Source organism: Microtus oregoni, unplaced genomic scaffold (assembly GCF_018167655.1).
Source record: "Microtus oregoni isolate MIOR12 unplaced genomic scaffold, Mior012 000016F_ref0000370, whole genome shotgun sequence".
Lineage (NCBI taxonomy): Eukaryota > Metazoa > Chordata > Mammalia > Rodentia > Cricetidae > Microtus > Microtus oregoni.
In genome coordinates, this window is record NW_024543075.1 from 27,394,504 (window position 1) to 27,416,143 (window position 21,640).

General features: G+C 47.4%; 1 protein-coding gene across 1 annotated transcript in view; it reads right to left on the minus strand.

Moving 5' to 3' along the window:
- The window catches only part of Xylt1 (xylosyltransferase 1), a 296,973-nt gene that overhangs the window by 12,383 nt on the left and 262,950 nt on the right, over positions 1–21,640 (minus strand). The window contains exons 7-10 of the mRNA XM_041666339.1: positions 21,016–21,232; positions 17,985–18,161; positions 11,528–11,790; positions 4,659–4,854 (exon numbers count right to left, since the gene is read on the minus strand). Coding sequence (XP_041522273.1) covers positions 4,659–4,854; positions 11,528–11,790; positions 17,985–18,161; positions 21,016–21,232 — 853 coding nt within the window. The remainder of the gene's footprint in view (positions 1–4,658; positions 4,855–11,527; positions 11,791–17,984; positions 18,162–21,015; positions 21,233–21,640) is intronic.

The following is a 21,640-nucleotide window of genomic DNA, read 5'->3' on the forward strand; positions in this document are numbered from 1 at the left end:
AAGCTTGGAAACAGGGTGCAACCTGTATCACTGCAGGATGGAGACCTGGCTTTGGCTTCTCCAAAGCATTCTTCTCTGGACCCCAGAGAGAGGACATGCCTTATATCCAGCTAGATGGTTGCAGGGCAAGCCTCTTGGCTTTCCTCCCTCCACTCTGCCACCTTCAAGCTATTCTGCATTCAAGAAGCAGGGAGCTGCCATGGCTGCTTCACTACTCAGGTCTGTGCTAACCCCTCACCATGAGCTAACCCCTCACCGTGGTCCCCAGGCATTCCTATCATCCACCACCATCTACCGACTCTGTTCCGTATGGCGCTTCTTCCAGCCCTTTTAACCTACCAAGCCACCCTCTTCCCATCTCTGAATGGAATGTCCTACTGCCTCATACCTGTGCACAGCCCTTATCTGAGAGGTCTCCTTAGGGTCCCCTGAACACTTTAACACATCACTTCTTCCTGCTGTAATGTCAGTCTGTGAGAAGAGAGCCTGCTCTGTGTGGATCTCAACTCTTCTACTGTTCCCCCAACAGGGCCGAGCAAAGCAATGTTTCCTAATAAGCAAATAAATTGCTTGACAAAAAAGTGAATTAGCCACATAGAACCTTGGTACTGAGCTATGATGATGATTTAGATCAGATTAAATGAGGTGTCTTTTTTACTAACAAAAAGGGGATGCTCCCTAAGAGGAGTGACTTTGTGTTTCTGAAGTAACTGCACATAGGTAAAGCTGTTCTCTCTCTCTCTCTCTCTCTCTCTCTCTCTCTCTCTCTCTCTCTCTCTCTCGTGGGTGCATGTGTTCATGTGTGCAGTTTGAGGTGAAGGTGTGGCTATACAAGTCCACTGGAGAAGTGTCTGTACATGCACAGCAAACAGTAGCTGAATTTCTTTCTCTGTGCTCTTGCCTGGAATTACTAAGCCCACTCTTCACCTAGGAACACAGTTCTACAGTTAACACTAAAGGCTCCCATTGGCCAGGCATGAGGTCAGCATCTGCATGTACCTGCTCATGTGATAGTCTCCTCTGTGAGAATAACATTTTATTGTGCAGATGAAACTGAGGCTCAGAGACAATATCTTGCTGTGGGAGTCCAAGAAGTCTATCAGTAATGGATCATCTATTTGTATGTCCATCCATCCACCCGTCCGTCTGTCCATCCATCCATTCAACCATCCAATCATCCATACGTCTACCTATCCATCCATCTCCTGTCAATATGCACTACCTATTAATTATTTATTTTACAGTATATATGGCCCATGGAACAATATCTCATTTATATATTATTCTGTATATCATCAACCAAAAAATCCATCCATCCATCCATCTACCTACCTAGCTACCTACCTCAAACTTGAATACATACTTAATGATCAGGGTTGAGCATGTGGACTTCTCTATTAATCTATACTCAGGGCAGCCACTCTTGTAACACTACTAACAGAAAGAAGAATATTCCCAAAGCTATACAAGGGCCATGCAGAATGAATTAGTAACTGCTCAGGGAATGCTTTAGAGCACTGCTCTTGCATTTTCTAAAGGAGTGGAGGTGTACAGTTACCTTGGCATCTGTGTTCTCAGACGGAGTCACTTCAGCTGGAGAGTGTGGAGCAGCTCACCACAAACAATGGGTTCTTGTCTTAAACTGAGGGGCACGAGGAATGCTACATGCCCCCTTCCCAAAGTGTGAGGAGAGGGAGTCACCCTGTCATGCAGTCCCGTTTCTGTTACATCTGTTATGTCTGTTATTTCCACTTTGCCATAGTGTGGAAGTCTACAATCATTCATTACAAAATGGGCTCTTGCTTAAGTTTAATAAATGTTCAAGTTCAAGGCTACCATCGTGCTTCCTAGCTCCTAACCCCTTTATCTTCATCTCTCCATCTCATTCACCATGCTCTAGTCACATTGGCCTTGCTTCTTCTTCAGCATGCCAAACCCCTGCCCAGAATCACAGGACATCTTCCTGTGCTCTGTTATTCACTCAGAATGTTCTAGATCTTCCCATGGATGAAATAGCTCTTACACAAGATTTAGCTTGAATCTGATCTATTTTCCAAAATCTCCCAAAAGAAATCCTATCAGAGATTGCCTCCACCAGCCTCCTAAGCCTGAGCAACCATGTGAACAGCTTTCCTTTCGTTCCGAAATATCTGCCATGAGATGAACTAATTTCTCCTTCACCCACTAATTATCTGCCTGCCCCAGCAGAATTCGGTTCCATCCATTGTGATGAAACACTTTGTCTGGTTCACTGCTGTCTCTCATGAATCAAGTATATTGTAGGTCGTTGGTGAGCACCCTTTTCTCCAATCAATGGCAAGGACCATCATGCTAGAGAAATCTATCTAAGTTGACCATCTGCCTCTATATAAGATCCTGAGACCATGCTAACATCAATATCAAGGGTGCCCTTACACAGCTTATAAATGGCCCTTTTTAGATCTTCCTTCCTTCTCGTTTAACGCTGTACCTCAGTCATTAAATAAGCATCACTAGAAAAGTTCTACATATAACATGAGGGCCCTTGCCTCCTGTGCCTGCACTGTTAATGGTAGAATTGGTTGTCCTCTCACCAGGGTTGCAGGATCCATTGTGAGAACACTCACAAATTACTAGCCATGTGATGGCCAACAATCTCTTGTCATTGCCAGAGATACCCAGTGACCCAACAGCAGTCTGATAAACAGAGAAAGCCCAGCCACCAGACATTCATCTCTTTAATGGGACATTAATGTCTTCAATGGGCTGCTTGGGACCCCAGAGCAGAGTCCAGCTGGTGCAGCATCTAATTGCCCTGCTGACTCTGGTAATTTATGGAGCTGGCTGCCACAGCATCTCAGAGTCAGTCAGTCCCCATAGAACCTTCTTTAAAAACACGAGTTTACAATAAACTCATCCTTGCTTGTTTGACAGCGAATTTATTCAGTCATGGAGCAAAGCAAAGAAAGAGGCCCGCAGTGAGTGGAGAAGGACCAGCAAGGAAACACAAGCAGGTGAGATCTCTCCCCTCATGCTCCCAGCCCCTCAAGTTCCTGCATGTCAAAAGCCACTCTTCAACCTTAACCTGGCACTCAAACTCATTTGTGAGGGTCGTGAAGCTCCATCATATTTCCTCTTCCTTCCAGCATTTCCTAGCCCCAGGGACAGTCACATTCATTCAACAATATTCAGCATTCCAGCTTTCTGGTGTACAATCAAGACACGTTCATAAATCAGCAAGATAACATTATAAGGTAAATTCTAAAAGAGGCAATTAAAGATGTAGCTGGTGTATAATGCTGTTATTGTGACAGAAGGCAGGGGTAGTCAGGGAAGGAGTCTCTGAAGGTGCCTCTTTGGATTTAGATCAGAATGACTAAAAAAATAAAAGATAAAAATATAGGACAACTGGGAGAAAGCACTATAGGTAAAGGGAGATGACAAGCTCAAGTCAGGAATAAGGACATCTGGTTTGACAAAGATGCAGGAACTATGAGCAAGAAATGGTGCAGTATTGGACAAGAGTGGAGAGGCAAACACTAGCCAGATTGTGTGGGGCCTTCTGGACCTGGAGGTAGGGATGATGTGATAAGCATCTACCAGGAAGCCATCTCCCAAGCCCAAAACATTCCCAAAAGCTGATGTTATTTGAGTAGAGGAGAGTGACGTTTTATGGATCCATACATCTGCAGTTAGCCTACTTATTTGTCTCTGGACATTTCTGTTCCCCAATCTATCCACCCACTCATCCATTATCTATCCATTCTTCTGTCTAATCTGTCCATCCATCCATCCATCCATCCATCCATCCATCCATCCATCCTGTTGCCTACAAGTACATTCATTTACATGTCTGTCCATTTGTCATCTATCTGTTCATCTATGCATCTGTCTGTCCATCCATCTACCCATCACCCATCATCCTATTGCCTACACTTCCATCATTTATCTGTCTGTCCATCTGTCACCCATCAACCCATCTGTCCATTTATATGGCCACCTATACTCCCATGCTTCAGTCCTCCTCCATCCATTTGTTTGGCAGTCTGCCTAATTACCAACCAGCTTCATCTATCTATCTATCTATCTATCTATCTATCTATCTATCTATCTACTTACATGGCCACCAGCCCACCTACTCCTAAAGTATAGGAGCTAGTCCCTGTGTTAGTAACAAGGGGAACAATATATAAAATGAGGCATGAAATTTGTGGCCAGTGAGATGTGGGATCTATTTTGTGATTTTCCCATGTCTTAGCAGCTATTTAGAAATCAGTTGGAAGTCCATAAGCCTCACCCAATCCATAAAATGGTACTAATGTCATGACTTCATGAGAATGCTCCCTTGTTGTTGACTCATTACTAAAATAGACTTAGAAGAAATCAATTGATGGGATGCAAAATTAAGGGAAGAAAATCTGCCCTAAAACAACAGACCATGCTTCTTGGCTGATTCGGTTCAGAGACACTGACACGCCATTATACCTCTCTGTTTGCACTGTTTATGATGTTCCAGTGTATGCGACTGGGAAATTGTCTCCAGGAACAGGATAAGTTCATCTTTAGGGCTCTACAAACACCCTCTTCCTCTGTTTCCAACTCTATGTGTCAGATGAGGCCCAGAGCCTGGCAAGAGAGCTTCAGCAGACAATTAAGACTGACACTGTTTGGCCTCTTACCTCAGAAAACTGAAGCCTCCCAAAGTCACTGGGCGGACTTGCGATCTTGAAGACTTTCTTCGGCATCATCCACGTCTCCAGTGTCTCCAGTTTGCTCACAGCAAGGTTAGTCACGTGGTGCTTGATCAGAAAGCCCTGGAAACGGTCGGCAAGGAAGTAGAGATGGACAGATGCTGGGTGGCCCATTGGGTAGTACCTAAAAACACGGGACCAGGGTATGAGGTGTGCAGTGTCATCATGCGGTTCCCCACACTTCATAGTGGTCTAGCTCCTCAAATGGACCCTATTTAGCTAACACTCACCATAGTCTACATCAGTCTGAAAGCTGCTGTCTCTGAATCTAGGGTCTAAGCAGTTGCAAATAACTTCTTTTTTAACCAAGAGGTAAATGTAAAACATGCTGACTGTAGGAAAGTACAATAAAGAAATTGCTGCTTTGATGCCTTTTCCCATAAATAACACCAATTCACAGAGATCTATTGAGTGCTGGGTACCTGAACACTTCTGTTGCTGCCTTTTTCAGTAGCCTCATTTTCTATGCAGGTATCTGCAGACATGGTGCCTAGTGGGCTGGCTAATGTGTGTGTCTGAGAGTGCAGGTGCAAGCATGTGAAGGTTAACTAGACACACGGATGTCACTCTCTGGGTGTCTTCCACCTTGTTTTCAGAGGCAGGTTCTATCACTGACCTGTAGTTAGACTAGCTGACCAGTGAGCCCCAGACACCTCCCCAGTGCTGGGATGACAAAGCACCTGCCACTATGTCTGGCATTTAAAATGAGGGTTCTGGAAAACGGAACTTTCGTGCTCACACTCACAGGGCAAGCACTTTACTGACAGAGCCATCCCCCCAACCCCGTGACTATTATACAGCTGGAATCATAACATATACATATGCTATGCTTTTGCTCAGTCCAACTTCCTGGGAACTCTCATCTCTGATAATAAGGTTGTGTGTGTCTGTGTATAATATGTGTCATGCAACACGGTATTTTACAGAACCAGTGATCTACTGATGGATAATAATAGATTGTAAAATATTTGTTATTCCTTTGGAATTCACATTCATTCACTCCCTTACATACGCACCTCTAAAACTCTTTTCATCTGGTACCCAAGCTTGTCAGAAACACTGATTTATCTTCTTGTTGCCTTCCTTAAGTGGGTGTTGATGAACCCACACTGTTTTTTTTTCCTTTTCTAAAAATTGCTGCCAATACACACTTGCAAACACCCAGCCTTCCATAGTAAGATTATTTTAAATTGCATGCCGTTGGTCTGCACAGTTTTTCTGGTTAGATAGGGCTGGAAAGCTTAGCAAAGAGGAGGAAGCGGGGAGCAGAAAGCAGAAGGGAAGAGGGAGCCCTGGAGACCAGCAACTCTCCACTTGCAAAATAAAAAGCTGCCACTTCTGCAGCGTGTAAATTGCACAGCGATAAGAGGCCACTGTGGCTCCCTAATAACAGCGTTCCACAAATCACTGTCCCTTCTCTGCTAAGCGCAAACTTCCCTCTACTTCCGATCTGGAGTTTTAAGTTTTTATGTTCAATTAGAACGGCTGGGAAGCCTCCTTCCTATGTTGACGCGTCTCTCGAAATCACTGCCTTGTTACCGGGATGCCTCTGGGGCTCTGCAGAAAGAACTTGCCTCATCTTCAGACTGCTGGGTCTTCACGGATCATGCCGCCACTTTAGATGTGATCGTGGCGGGTGGGAAGCCTAGGACACTGTGCTGTTGCAGTGTCTGGCAGTGTCCGGCAGTGTTTTCTCACGGAGATGTTAGGTGCCTGTGCTGCCCAACACAGTAGCCACCAGCAAGTGCTGAGCACTTAAAACGTGGGCACAATTTTTAATGTTAGTTCATTTATTATTTTTAATTTGTGTGCATGTGTGGTACAGGTATTTGTGTGCATGCGTGAATGTGTGTGTGTGTGTGTGTGTGTGTGTGTGTGTGTAGGCCAGAGGAGATATACGGTGTTTTCCTCTATAACTCCCCAACTTAATTTTTGAGACAGGGTCTCTCCCTGAATCCAGAGCTCACCAATTAGCTAGATTAGCTGGCCAGTGAAGCCCAGGGATCTTTCTGTCGGCCTCCTAGGGCTAGGACTAAGGGTTCATGCTGGCTTTTGGCTTGGCTTTTTATGTGGGTGTCTAGTTCATGCTGCCATGTCTGGCTTTTTATGTAGGTTCTGGGGATCTGAACTCAAGTCTTCACGCTTGACTAGCAAGCATTTTCCTCATCTTCTCAGCCTTCTTACAATTATTATTTTTTTCTTTTCAGACAGCACCTCATGCATCCCAGGTAGGCATAGTTGAACATGGTCTTGAATTCCTGGTTTTCTTTTCTCCATTTCCAAACACTGGAGTTACAGATGTAGGCTACCATGTTTGGCTTAATGTTAGTGAGTTTAAATGAAAATGATCGCGTGTGGTACTTGCACTCCTTGGAAGAGTCTGTGTTCACCTGCATGGGTGTCCCCAAAGCCTCACGGCTCCAATATCTGGAGCACATTACAGCTTTGTCTGCACGGGCGTGTAGAGTCCATTCCCCACCTCCTGGCTCATCTTTAGCCAATAGCAAGTGTAGAGATGCCATGGATGGTCTGATCCAGGCCTTGTCACACATGCATCTACCTTCCTGACTTCTTGGGGTCACCTTGAGAGCATGTTTAGGCTAGCCTGTGGGAAGAGGAGTCATTGGTTAGAGAGGGGAGCCACCAAAGTTGTCGAGCCCATGTCATTGTGGTTCAGTTAACAGTTTCCAGTCAGGAGCTGCAGAACCACCCTCTCTCTGCCCTGCAGGTGGCTGCGGATGCAGAAGAGAGGCAGGCCCAGACTGGAAAGAAGATGGTGAGCACGAAGGAAATGATGACCAGTTCCCAGCCCTGCTCTCTTTGTGACAAGGTATTGTCCCAGCAGCCCACAGTTAATGCATTGTTGGCACTTGTTTTGTGAGGTGAGTGTGGCTACAGACAGAGGAGCGCTCACTGCCTGGGAGTGAAAGGAGAAAAAGGGAGAAAGTAGTTCAAGAAAGGAGCAGACAATCATACTGAGTGTTGCTGAATGTCAAGAACACAAGCGAAGGCCGAGTATTGGAGTAATCTGTTGCTTTATTGCTTGCCTTTCCTTCCTTTTCTCTGTCTATGTCTCTGTCTCTCTTTGTGTATTTTTGCATGAGTGTGTACATGTAAGGCTGTTGGTGAGTGTGTGTATAGAACGCCTGTGAAGGCCAGAGGACAGTGTTAGGTATCAGTCCTTGGGCTCCTTCTGCCTTTTGTTTGGGGTGAGGTCTCTTATTGGCCTGGAACTTTGTCACTTAGGCTAGGCTAGTGGGCCTGTGAGGCTCCAGGCTCCATCTGTCTCCCACTCCCTCTCATCATTGCCAGGTTATAGACAGGTGTTACAGGGCCTGGTTTTCATATGGGTGGTGGAGATCCAAATGTCTTCATGCTTGAGAGACAAATGCTTTCCCCCATTGAGCCATCTCCACCAAGGGTTCCTGTTGTGTGGCTCCAACCCCCCTACTCTACGGAGCAATGCCAGAGGCTGGGCCAAGCCTTCCTAAGGCCTCCACAGGGGCACTGTAGGAATCACTGTCGTCACACCGGCTGCTCTTTATGAGCCACAAGCACTATGCTTGCAGCTGAACTCAAATCTCTAACTTCGAGTGTAAGGCTCTCTGCTCGATTTTGTTCCCATCTGCCCAAACTGACCACTTTCTGACCATGGGTACTTTACTTTGGGCTCCCGGTGTGCAGAGCTCATTTGTGCCCCAGGACCTTTGCATAGGACATTCTCTCTGCTGGGGATGCTCTTCTCCTCTTGTGAGTGTATGGTGAGCTGTGCTTTGCTGTAATGCTCAATGAGAACTAGCCGAGAACTCAGCAGAACGTCAGTTCTTACCGACAGTCTTGAACTCTCCCTCTCTCTCTCTCTCTCTCTCTCTCTCTCTCTCTCTCTCTCTCTCTCTGTGTGTGTGTGTGTGTGTGTGTGCGTGCGTGCACAGGTGCATGTGCACACTTAGGAACTGGGCGTCTTTACACTAGAAGGTGAAGATCATGACCTTGAGGTCACTCTGTCTGGGTTAGCGGTGAATGTTGAATGCCCAACAAAGAGCCTGGTGCACAATGGGTGTTCAAACAATGCTTGCTGAATGATTGAGAACCTAGGTTTCCCTGTAGCTGTGTGCTTGCTTCCTACGTACATCTGAGGACCATGCCACCTGAGATGTAACACAAAGCCCTCTGCATCTTATCGTCACATTACTTCATCCCTAGGTAATGGCAACAGCAACTACACTAGGAAAAGGGAAAACGCCAAGAGGCAGTAAGATAATTTATAGAATGCAGTGGGAACATTTGTCTCACTCCGTATTTACATAAGGTGAGCGTGAGAAGAAAAAAAAAAACAAAGAAACATACGTTTGGATTTCTGAATGCCTTGAAAGAGCCGGTGATTTGGTAGTCAACTTCAAGTTGAGAGTCTAACTGGATTGGTCTAGAGTTGAACCAAGTAGCACCAGTGGTCTAGGCTGGTCTGCACAGTTATCTCCTGCAGCGCTTGTACTGACTTGCAGCTGCATGGAGCTCAGGTGGTCTAGATTGGTGTGCACCATGCCCCTTGTAGGGCTCATGTTGACTCACATGTTCATGGGGCTCTGGTCTAGGCTGGTGTGCACAGCTCCCACTTCAGGGCTCATGCTGACTTGCAAGTTCACTTAACTTAAGAGGTCTAGGTTGGTGTGCACAGCACCCCCTGTGGGGCTCATGCTGACTATTATATTTACTGGCATCTGAGTTGGGTTTTTGTAGGAACATATTGGCATCTCAATCCCTGCATGGTGGATCGGAAGTGGCCTCTCTTTCCTTGTTCTCGTATGTTTGAATCTGCTCTATCAAACATTTCTGCAGAGCACATGCATTACTTTATAATGAGAAAATGAATCAATAAGCAGTGTTTTATGAAAGGTTGTAGCACAGCCTGGAAGTGCACAGCGTGCATGAAACGCCCAGATCAGATGAAAGGCACTTGCTGTTTCCCTAGATGCCCCACGGGTAGCAATTCATTCTCCTTTGCCTTTTTGGGATAAGGGTCTTTTGTCCTGATTTATTCCCAGCCTCCGATTCATAAATACAAGGCTTTGCCCACGGCAAGGCACAATAGCTCCATCACAATAAAAAATGAAGGAGAAGAGCCAAAGGATTCTGGGCCCGAGGCAACTGGATGGCTTGCTTCATTCCAAAGCAAGTACCAGGAGAAAGTTTCAACAACCCTAAATAAATCGGGAGTGTCTTTTGGAATTTCCTTTAAGATTGTTTATCTTATAGGTCCTAGGATGCTCATGATTAAGATGGTCTGGGAGGACAGTTGCCTCCCAGGTTTGGGATGCAATGCTGTATACTGGGCAGACAGTCTGTGGTTCCAAGGTTTACACTCTCCCACAGTCTGACCAGGGGGAAAAGACACTCACTGAAATTGATACTGGGTTGGTGCAGCCACATGGGATGGACCTGTTGGAGGTGATGTCCCTTGGCTTGCGGGAGGTTAGGAGTGGGAGTATCAGTAGCCCTTTAACCCCAGAGAGGGATTGGGAGATAGCTCGGTTGGTAAAAGTGCTTGCCATGCTAGCGTGAAGACCCGAGTTCAGATCCTTAGTACTCACATAAGAAGGCAGAACTGTGGCATGTACCTGTACTGCCAGCACTGGGGATGTGGAGACAGGAGGACCCCTGGGGTTTGCTGGCCAGTCTTACCGAATCAGTGAGCGCCAAGTTCAATGAGAGACCCGACACACACACACACACACACACGCACACGCACACACACACACGCACACACACGCACATACACAGTGGACTGCAAAGGTGGCTCAGCAGTAAGGGCTTACAATGCTCTTGTAGATGATGCTAGCTCAGCTCCCGGTGCCCAGAATGGGTAGCTCAAAACAGCCTATAACTCCAACTCCAGGACGACCAATGCCTTCTTCTGCCCCCCATGGCCACCCATACTCATATGCACATGCATATGCACATGCCCCATACCCACACAGAGGCACACGTGCATATACATACTTTAAAAAGAAATGTGGGGCAAATGAGGGGAAGAGTGAGAGAAGAGCGCACCTGACATTGGTCTCTGGCCTCCACAGTTCCATGAACATGTATGCACGCACACATCATAACACATACAAGCTTCTGACAGGGCAGGACTGGACGGCCTTATTGACCGGGAAGGGTAAACTATGCAGTGATAGTGGACACACTAAATAAAGAGCCACAATGAAACAGCAATGAGAGGGGCGGCTTGCCGATACTATCTTAACCAAAACACTCACTTCTGGCCATTGTGATGGCTTAATAGGGCCACTAGGGCATCAAAATCACGTGAAAGCTACTGAACACCTCAGCGTGTAAAATTCTATTAAAACCAGGACCGTAGTGCACACTCATGAGGTGGCTCTTGGGTGCTTTCTTTTCATCTCACATATGAAGAAACTGAGGGTCCAAGGGGTTCACACCTTGCCCAAGGTCAGATACAGTGGTGCACACCTGTGATCTCAGACGTGGTGGTTGAGGCTGGAGGGTCCCAGCGAGCTTAAGGCCAGCCCAGGTGACGCAGCGAGGTATTGTTTGCAAAAGAGAGAAACCAAGGAAGACAGTCTGATGGGAAGGAGAGGAGGAGGAGAGGGAGAATGTGATCAGGGTCGGTATTATTGCTTGTGTCCCGGGAATAAGAGTAGGCTAAGAAGCAGAGCCTTAGCACAGTGTGGAGGGACTCGCGTGGTGGGCGGGGGGTGGGGGGGAGCAGGCAGCGGAGAAGCATGGCATTAGCACCTTGCTCTGCCAGCGACCCAGCTCAGCACCTGGCTCACCTGCAGCTGTTCTCGCCGTCCGTGTGCAGGGACGACTCGGCCCTTCGCAGCCCCAGGCGGATGAAGGAATGGTAGAGTGTGAGTGCCACATCGCTGAGGCTGTGGATTCCATCCGGCTCGTCATAGACATTCTCCCAGTAGGAGCGGAGGCCCGGGGTGCCCGCAGGATAGTTGCCATACAGGTAAGAGTCCAGCTGCCCAATGATTTCCTGGTTCACTATGGCTTCGAACTTTCGGGCAAAGAAGGTGGGCCGGGCTGTCTGCTGTGCTCAGGAGAGATACAAGACAAGTTTATCATCAAGCAATGTGTGTGTGTGTGTGTGTGTGTGTGTGTGTGTGTGATCATCCTACATCCTGCAAGGAGAAGAGGGCATGGCAGTAAGCCGTGGGACTTCATGACCTTTCAATATTCTCCTCTATAAAATGGGTCAGAATGAGAGGGGGACGATGTTAAAACCTGTAAGACATCAAAGCATAGTGGGCACTTAGGAATCACCACCCAAATGTCCCTGAAATAAATTGAATTGTGGGTAGTCAGAGCTAGATTGGTTCTCAGTGAAGGTTATAGACAAGCAATTTTAGTTGACTGGGAGAACACCTAACATCAGATTCACTGGCAATATTTACAAAGTGGAAGGTTCACAGGAACAATTTCTGGCTTCCTTTCAAACAGCAACTGTTGAGGGAAACCCTGGTCATATTCTGAAGTGGCAATGGTGGGTAAACTGGATTGGCAGCACATCCCTTTAGATAAAGACATAAGCTCTTCTTCCAGCCATTGTCCCCACTGTTCTTTAGAGTCCCTTGGCATCTTAGCTGATTGACAGGCTCACCAGGGACACTCCAGGGATGACACTTCACATGCTCCAGGATCTGGGGTCATGGCGCTTTGACAGGAAAACCCAGTCACTCATACAGGGGACTCTACACTGTCAATGACTCTTCCTTTCTTTTAATCTAAAATTATCCTTTGTCTCAGTTAACCTTGAATTTCAGGGCCACAGATCTGCTAGATAAACATTTATAATGGAAACAAAAACTTCCTTTCAACTAGCAGCTGCTTTCTTAGAGCGAATGAGACTACATACTATCTATCTCAGGCTAATGTTTGGCCAGACCGTGGTCTGAGCAAGACTTTCAGCCAGGCAAACCCACAGTCCTTACCTTCTTCTCTACTCTGTCAACAAGTCTGGTGACTTTCAGAAATGTAAATCTCCCCCAAACTCCCCATGTAGTATAATGTTTCCATGTAAACTGAGAACTTATAGAAATGGGTCCAGAGGGAGAAAGAGATTTATTCACAGATGTACAGCAACACAGGGGATGAAGACCTAGGGTTCAAAGACAATATGTGCTGACTGGGGGAGATAGCTCAGTTAGTGAAATGTCTGCATGAGGGCTTGAGTTGGATTTCTGGACCCATGTAGAAATACTGGCCATGGTCATGTGTGTCTATAATCCCAGGACTGGAGAGGAAGAGATGGGCAAATCTTTGGGCTTTAATCAGGGAATCCTGGGTTCAGTGAGAGACCCTGCTTCATGGACAGTATTGTAAAAATACTTCCTCTTGGGGGACTTAAGCATCTAGTCCCTCTTCATAAGACCTCAGTGACAAACCAACGACCACCCTGGGGAACTAAGGAGTCTGTTAGGCTTACTTATAGATCATGGGTGAAGGGTTATGGGCAGGAGCATGGGGGACCCTAAAGTACCTGGAAGGTCTGCACCCAGCAGAGATGATGGCTTCAGAGCTACACAGGTGGATCCTTTCCATGTTAAACTTCCCCAACCCATATTCTCTATCCTCTCCCTGAGAACCCCCGGGGCCATATGCAGTTAGACAGCCTCTGGATACTCAGGCGAGAGTGCAATAACTGTGCTGACCCCTCCTATGCAGGAATGGCCACAGTCTACAGACCACCTCCTATGCAGGAATGGCCACAGTCTACGGACCACCCTCCTATGCAGGAATGGCCACAGTCTACGGACCACCTCCTATGCAGGAATGGCCACAGTCCAAGGCCACATCATGATGGACTTTTGCAGCAGCCATAACTGATCTCATGAAGATGGAGGCAGTTTGGTCTTGGATGAGTGAGTTCTACAACAGTGTCCAGAGGAACAAAGCCTGAAGCTGTTTTCTGCACACACACACACACACACACACACACACGCGCGTGCGCGCGCGCATGCATGTGTGTGTGCACATAAAGAGAAAAAAACCAAGCACCTGCCATCTGTAAGTATTATACTACTTCTAAGGCAGGGCTTCACAGACGTCTTCACCAGAGGGACAAACAGTAGGTACATAAAGCACTGAATTCTCCAGTCTGAAGCATGGAAACACCTAACTACAAAATGGCAGGTGAGTGGTGGTAGCTGTGTTCCAACGAAACTTTATTATATGAGTAGGCTGGGCTGACTCTGGCCAGGGAGTTGCAGTGTGCTCAGGACTGTAGAGAGTTAAATACAGCCCTGTCCCTTGAGGAGTTCATTCTGGTTAGTTGTTGCTGTGGATCGAGCATGATGCGCCCTTCCAGAGGACTAATAGCTGCAATAATGACACTGATAACTTAGAATATTGTATAAAGGGCATTGCAAATCTCATCACCTAAGCCTCTGATAACTCAGCCAGGCAGGGTCATAACTCCCATTCTACAGATGAGGACATACATCTCAGAGCGGGAACCAATACTCAGGAAATGCTCAAAGTCCCAACACTTGCACCAAATCCCACAGCTCCAAATCCTAGGTTCCTTTTTTTTTTTTTAAAAAAAAATCACATTCCTCTAGGATGGACTGGTAATGGGGAAGATGGACTGATGGACAGGTGAGAGGAAAGATGGACTGATGGACAGGTGAGTGGGAAGATGGACTGATGGACAGGTGAGAGGAAAGATGGACTGATGGACAGGTGAGAGGGAAGATGAACTGAAGGACAGGTGAGAGGAAAGATGGACTGATGGACAGGTGAGAGGAAAGATGGACTGATGGACAGGTGAGCGGGAAGATGGACTGATGGACAGGTGAGTGGGAAGATGGACTGATGGACAGGTGAGCGGGAAGATGGACTGAAGGACAGGTGAGAGGGAAGATGGACTGATGGACAGGTGAGAGGAAAGATGGACTGATGGACAGGTGAGCGGGAAGATGGACTGATGGACAGGTGAGTGGGAAGATGGACTGATGGACAGGTGAGAGGGCAGATGGACTGATGGACAGGTGAGAGGGAAGATGGATTGATGGACAGGTGAGAGGGAAGATGGACTGAAGGACAGGTGAGAGGAAAGATGGACTGATGGACAGGTGAGAGGGAAGATGGACTGATGGACAGGTGAGTGGGAAGATGGACTGATGGACAGGTGAGTGGGAAGATGGACTGATGGACAGGTGAGTGGGAAGATGGACTGATGGACAGGTGAGAGGGAAGATGGACTGATGGATAGGTGAGAGGGAAGATGGACTGATGGATAGGTGAGAGGGAAGATGGACTGATGGATAGGTGAGAGGGAAGCCCCCAAGAAAGGCGCTGAACAGCTCATCATCTTTACTTCCTGAGCCCTGGGATCCGTTTTGGAGATAGGTTGGACAGCACTAGGGGTCAGTCTACTAGAGACCATGCCCTCTGCTGCTTCCTAGGTGTGCATGTCTTTAGGCATATCGCCCAACTGCTCCAACCTCAAGTTTCCTGTCTTTGAAGTGAGCAGAGGAGTGACTAGCACATGCTGTCAGTTGCTGTTAAGTGGTCACCACTAACACTTCAACTGGCTACTAGGTTCCCTATTGACCTACAGGTTGTCATTTACTAGGGACAATGATCAGTCTCAGTGGCAAGAGACTCGTCTCTACCTGCCATTCTCTGACCACAGACTGATCTTCTAGAAGGGTATACTTTTTTAAAGAAGTGTGTGTGTGTGTGTGTGTGTGTGTGTGTGTGTGTGTGTGTGTGTGAATGTTACATGTGAGTTCCCAAAGAGGTCCCCCCCAAAAGAGTGCTGGATTCGCTAAAGCTGGAGTCACAGGCAGATGTGAACCGTCTGACATGGTGCTAGGAACTACTGAACTTGGGTCCTCTAGAAGAGCAGGAAGACTCTTAACCCCAGAGTCATCTCTCTAGCCCCAAGGGTATGAGCCTATTTTTTATTATCCTCTTCCTTTAGAGTTCCTTGGAAAAGAACTCTCTGCTTCCAACAGACAACAGAGTCTAGACATTGTCTTTACTTATTGCAAAAAAAAAAAATCTGTGTGTACATAGTCTACTCTCTAAGTTAGCTTGGTTCATTAGAGACCATAATGTCCCCAGAAAGTTGCAGCTGTTGTATAGATGCCACCACTAGTAACAGCCTGAGGTAGTGACACTCCCAGGAATCAACATACCAAGGCTCTGGGCTGTCGTCTCTAAATGTTGTAGGTCTGCAGGCAGGGTAGGGATCACCCTAGACAAAGTCATGGGCCACTTTTCTTCTTTTGGATAGATAAGGCATTGTCCCCCTGCAGCCTTCTTGTTCTGTAGTGAGTGGAGAGAGTCCCCAGTTCACCCAAGTTTATGCTCATGGTTAATATGAGTCTGAGAGTCCTCTGGCAGCTCTTAGTGCATCACCAAATACAGGCAGCTAAAGATGCTAAGTGAGGGCGTTGGGGGATAATAAATAACAGAAGGAAAATGGATGTTTTTTTCTGTGTCCACAGAGGCACAGAACCGGGGTAGACTAATTGTAAAAGTCCCACATACTCACCTCTCCTTAGCCCTACCAAATTCATTAATTGAATGGCCACAAAAATCATTTAATCCCTCTGTGTTTTGGTATTGTCATCTACAAAGCAGACGACATCCATCCCAGCAAAGCCAATGCTCACAGAGGATCTGGCACAGAGCTAGTAAAGAGTAGATCCAACATGATAGTATCCTAATTACATGGTGACCTTCTACATGGTCCCTGTTTGGTCCTGACTTGTAGCGGTGCAAGAGGTTGAGGTTCTGCATCCTGGACAAGCCTCCTGGTGATGGAGATGCTGCATGTGGCTATGATTCAAGGGACCAGGTTAAGAGACCTGAAGCTGTACAAAGACAATTTGGACCATGCACCACCACAGCAAGGGTGTCTCCTGGCGTCATCTGTTTGTGCAGATGCGATGGCTAAAGGGACCCCACCTGATCTGTCTTAGCATTTCATGAGGGTTTGTTTGGGTTCCTCTAGAAAGAAAAGAAGAAGAAACCCAGAGTCCATCCCTCCCAGGCATCACACTGTCCTGGGGGAGCACATGGAGTGAGAAGAGATTCCATCTAGAGTAGGAGCTGGGGCCAAGCATCCTCCTGGCTTGTGGTGAGCAGATGAGCAATCCTACCACACTGCTCAGAAGTGGACAGAGAAAGGCTATGCAGAGACAGTTGTAAAAGCATTGATGTTTCTACCTCTTGTTAGTCTTTCAAGTTTAGAGAGCATGGTGGTCTCCCAACCTGGAGGCTCCTCAGGTTTTCCAATGTGCAGTATAAAAATATTCTAGACTTTGCTGGAGACCAGTGCTTCTCAACTAGGGGCAAGTATAAACTTATGGCACATTTAGGGACATTGTGGAACATCTTTGGTCATGACAGCTGAAGACTGCAACTTCACCTGTGGGTAGAGACCACAGAGGATGGTCCCCCAAAACACAGTTGACCCAGTCACAATGTCAAGAGTGTTGGGGCAAAAAACCTGCCCTCAATATATTCAAGATATTCAAGCATACCCCCAGAAAAAAATTGTGTTAACAAATATTCCAGGGGAATGTGACTGAGAGGCAATGTAGAGATGATGAGAATGACCTTGAAAGTGATGCTTGGCTTCCATCATCTTTTAACTTACGTATCCATCTATGAATTTCTCTCTGGCATGTAGTGTTTGTATGTACATGTGTGCAGGTGCAAACACCTGTGCATGTGTGTATGGAGCTTGGAAGAGGATCTCAAATATCCCCCATGAGGGCTCTCTCTGTGCCTTGAGACAGGGGTCCCACTGAACCCAAAGCTTACCATTTTCAGCTAGTCTGCTGGCCACCACATCCCATGGACCTTCCTATCTCCTATTCACCGGCACTGGGATTAAGGACATTGCCATTCCAGGCTTCTACTATGGGTGCTGTGGATCCAAACTCAGGTCTTCGTGTTTGTGCAGCACTGAGCCACTGCTCTAGCGTGGGATGTGTGACCATGAACAAGGTTTCTGAGTGTTTGCACCCCAGTTCCTTTACCTCTAAGATGGAAGGATCATAATAGCAGCAACACACACAAGTCAGGGACAATGGGAGATTAAGGAGCCAATCTGGGGATTATAGCTTTGTCACGTAGCATGGGACAAATGCGTGCTAACTGCTGGTTATAGCCAGGCTGGGCAGTGAGGTTAAGATGTCTCATAGGTCTGGCCTTAAAAGCTTGCAGCGGCTTCCTAAGAAGGTGTGGTGGGACAGGTGGGCTCACCTGGAAGCGATGGAAGTCCTGAGGCTTGAAGTCGTTGGGAGAGCAGCCGCACCAGTCCACGATGTGCTTGTACTGGCACTTGCAGCCCAGCTTGCGGTTCCAATTGGTGATGCGCAGGTTGTTATCCACCATGGTGTCGCAGTGAGGGCTGTTCTCCAGGACCGTGTGGAAAAAGGACTGCAGAGGAGAAAAGGCCCCAGCCTGAGAACCCAGTAACGCACAACTAGTGTGTCAGATTGGCATGTCCTTTCTGTGGACCATCAAGTGCAAAGGGCTCTCCAGGACACCAGTGTCAAGTCTAGCTCAGGCACACAACATCAGCTGCCAGGCCTGTGCATCTCAGGGTGCAGATGTCTGTTTAGTCTTCACTGGCTAATTCTACCTACAAGTCTATTGTCTTGAACCTTCCTTCCCTAGTGCCTAGAATCTGACATGAAGATAACTGTCCCTTATCACCCGGGACATCTGCAGTCTGTTTAACAGATAGGAAGAGCTCCTTGGGATGTATCAACAAATGGGGACCAGAAGCAAACATGACAGACAGATTTCCAGGAAACTACAGGCTGCCAGGGCTCCTGCCTGCAAAGAACCAGATCGGAAACCAGTAAGTTTCAGGTCTGAAATGGACGGATAACAATGTCCAATGAGCTTGGATTTCACCTCTGGATGAGGAAGGCAAGACTCATGGGTCCACCTATTTGTACACTGACTACACAACAGAGAAGGGCAGGGCTGCTCGCTGTTCACGGCAACAAACCAAGGTCCATCACTCATTATCACACCCACACAAAAGTGGCTTGGAGAGATGCTGTTGGCGGCAGTGCTCGACCAGTAGCACTAAGACAGGGTGGCTAGAGATGCTGCTGGTGGCGGTGTTGGACCAGGAGCCACTGCACTAGACAGTGTGGCTAGAACTGGGGCCCAGGTGTGTGCTTGCTGTTCACTGTACTAAATCAGGAGCCACTGAGCTCACAGAGTCACTAAACTGGGTATTGAGGAACTGCTTTCTGTCTGTGGTGCTGAAGGAGCCCACCCAGTGTGGACAGAAAACAAGTAAATGTGGGCTGCGTGTTTTCTATGGTAATGAACCAGCATGCATAGTTCTTTCCTAATTTTAGGACTCTTGGTCAATTCTTTCAAAGATTCCGAGAAAGAGATGATGCTGGGAGGAGAAGAGAGGCAGAGAGGGGACATAGCGTTTGGTTACAGACACTGAGCTACTGAAAGAGAAGGACAAGAGCGATTTCTATTTCAACACAGTTTTATAACAAGCTCTGCCGACTGGAGAATATGCTTCCTCCTGGACCCTGGTCCCCAGGGGAAGCTGCTGGTGGATATGTGTCTGATGGTTGCAGATTTATGGACACAGTCTTTAGATTTCTTCTTAGCCCCGGAGCTGTCTCAGAAAGAACAAGCAGGCAGACACAACACAGTGGAGGAAGAGGCTCTGACAGAGACCCTAGGGAGATGTTTTGGTGCTGAGGCAGAGGTGGGGAAGTGAGTGCACTCAGAGCTTTGGGGGTACCGATGGTGTCGTTGGCATATTGCTGAGAACAACCGAACTCCCAGAGAATCTCTTCTAAATGGGCGGATGAGCAAAATGAAGCTCCACCTACCCCTCAGCTCTGCTCACTTGTCTTCCTGTGATGCTAATGACATTGGCAGGGGACCTGAATTTAAACTTGACTTGTCTACAAACCCACAGAGGCACCTCTCTTCCATCAAGCAGTGGGGGAAAGTACCCAATTACCAATTGCCCTGTGTCCTTTATAACGATGCAGAAATTCCCTGCAAGATAATGGATGAGGGGGTTATCAGAATGGAGAGAAAAGGTGATTTCCGCTGAAATAGGATTAAACGCTGATGACTTAACATGTGCACAGAATAGTAAAACCTGGCTCAGAGAGGCTGGGCTGCTCCTCACGCTGAGCTGTGTGGACAGCCAGTCCTCCTGGGAGCTGGCCCCTGACCTGATATGATACTACATGGGAATCATCCACGGAGATGCATGGTCTCTTCCAGGCTGTGTGATTAGGACTTGAGGCCCAACAGCTGGGGAGCAGAGAACCACACACGAGCAATGCCACAGGCTCCACGGAAACAGAACAAGTACTGGGGTTTCCCCAAGGTTAGAAGTCTGGATAAAACTAGCTAGAGGTCAGGGAGATGAAGCCAGAAGCTCCTATCTCAGAGAAGGCAGCTTCCAGCAGGTGACAGGCAACTTAATCAGGATGTGCCTGGCTGTTTTAAAACGGTCTGGAGCCTTATGCGGTGGGGACTGCACCCGGATGCTATCAAAGATGCAGGGGCTTATTCAGTATGCTCCACAGGAAGGGCTGAGCCCTGATCATTTGACCATGACGGCTGACAATGGAGAGGGCCAGTGAAAGAGATCCTATTTGGTTTTCCCAGGGCGATTGTGGATCAACACTCTCTCTCTCTCTCTCTCTCTCTCTCTCTCTCTCTCTCTCTCTCTCTCTGTGTGTGTGTGTGTGTGTGTGTGTGTGTGTGCAATGAAGACAGCACTCTCAGGGAGTGACAGGAATGACAGAACTGTATTCAAATGAGAAAAGGGATTACTGGTGCTGAAAATGGTTATTACTTCACTGCATGATTGATGACTGGAGGATATGTTAAAAGTTGATGTAGCTGTCCTGGAACTGTTAGCATGCACCTCACAATTCCAAAGAGTGTCATCAACAATCAGAGGGCTTGCAATTTTAACAATTTTTTTTTCTTTTTGGCTGCAAAGTAGCAGTAACATCTTTTTCTAGAAAAGTCAGACTATTGGATTGTTTTCTATTACAAATATGGGCTGAGTGCCTTAAACAGGGTTGCTTTTTGTACTTGGCATGCAGAGACCGTGCAGGCTGTGGTTGCATCCTTGACACCACACGTGCACTGCAGGGCTGGCTATGAGGTCAGGTCTGCAGGGACATGCAGGATCACACGGTCAAACATTCACTCTCTGCTAGGGCTACCCCTAGCACCTCTCCCTGCACCCTACCCTGGGATCTTTCCTGGAACTCACCTCAGCAGGAAGAAGGGTGTAAGAGTAAAACTGCTTCATCTTGGTCACCAGGTCATCTGTGGAGAATGCCACATACTCCACAAACTTCCGGTTAAGCAGGAACCAATCAGAGCCACCATCCACAGCAATGCCCTCTGGGATCCGCCGGTCCCCCAGGCGCCACATATGTGCATCACACTCCAGGAAAAGACGGTCCAGGCCCTGTTTGCGAATGAACCTGGGCAAAACAAGTTGACCTTGAGTACCTGGGTAAGAGGGTTCTTCCCAGAGCCCAAAGACACCATCATGGCAGTTAGGGTATTTACTGAGCTCTTTCTGGGTGCTCACAGGAGTCAGGATTTCACGTGCAGCCTACTGCTTATTGCTTGCTCCTGGGTGAGGCAGGGCATAGCACCTCTGCAATAGGGATTACTACTGCCCTGTTGGCTAGAAGAACCACTGGAGCCCAGGAGGCCTAGTGCAGCTACCCAGCAGCTCACTCAGACGTGAGCAAATTCAGTCTTACCTCTACTTTTTCAGAAATTTCTCCCAACAGTCTTTTAGGGGTTGCTGTGACAGTTTGATGAACACAGCTCGTGGGCCCTCATCTGAGGACAGTGCTATAAAATTCCTTCGCGTGCGCGCA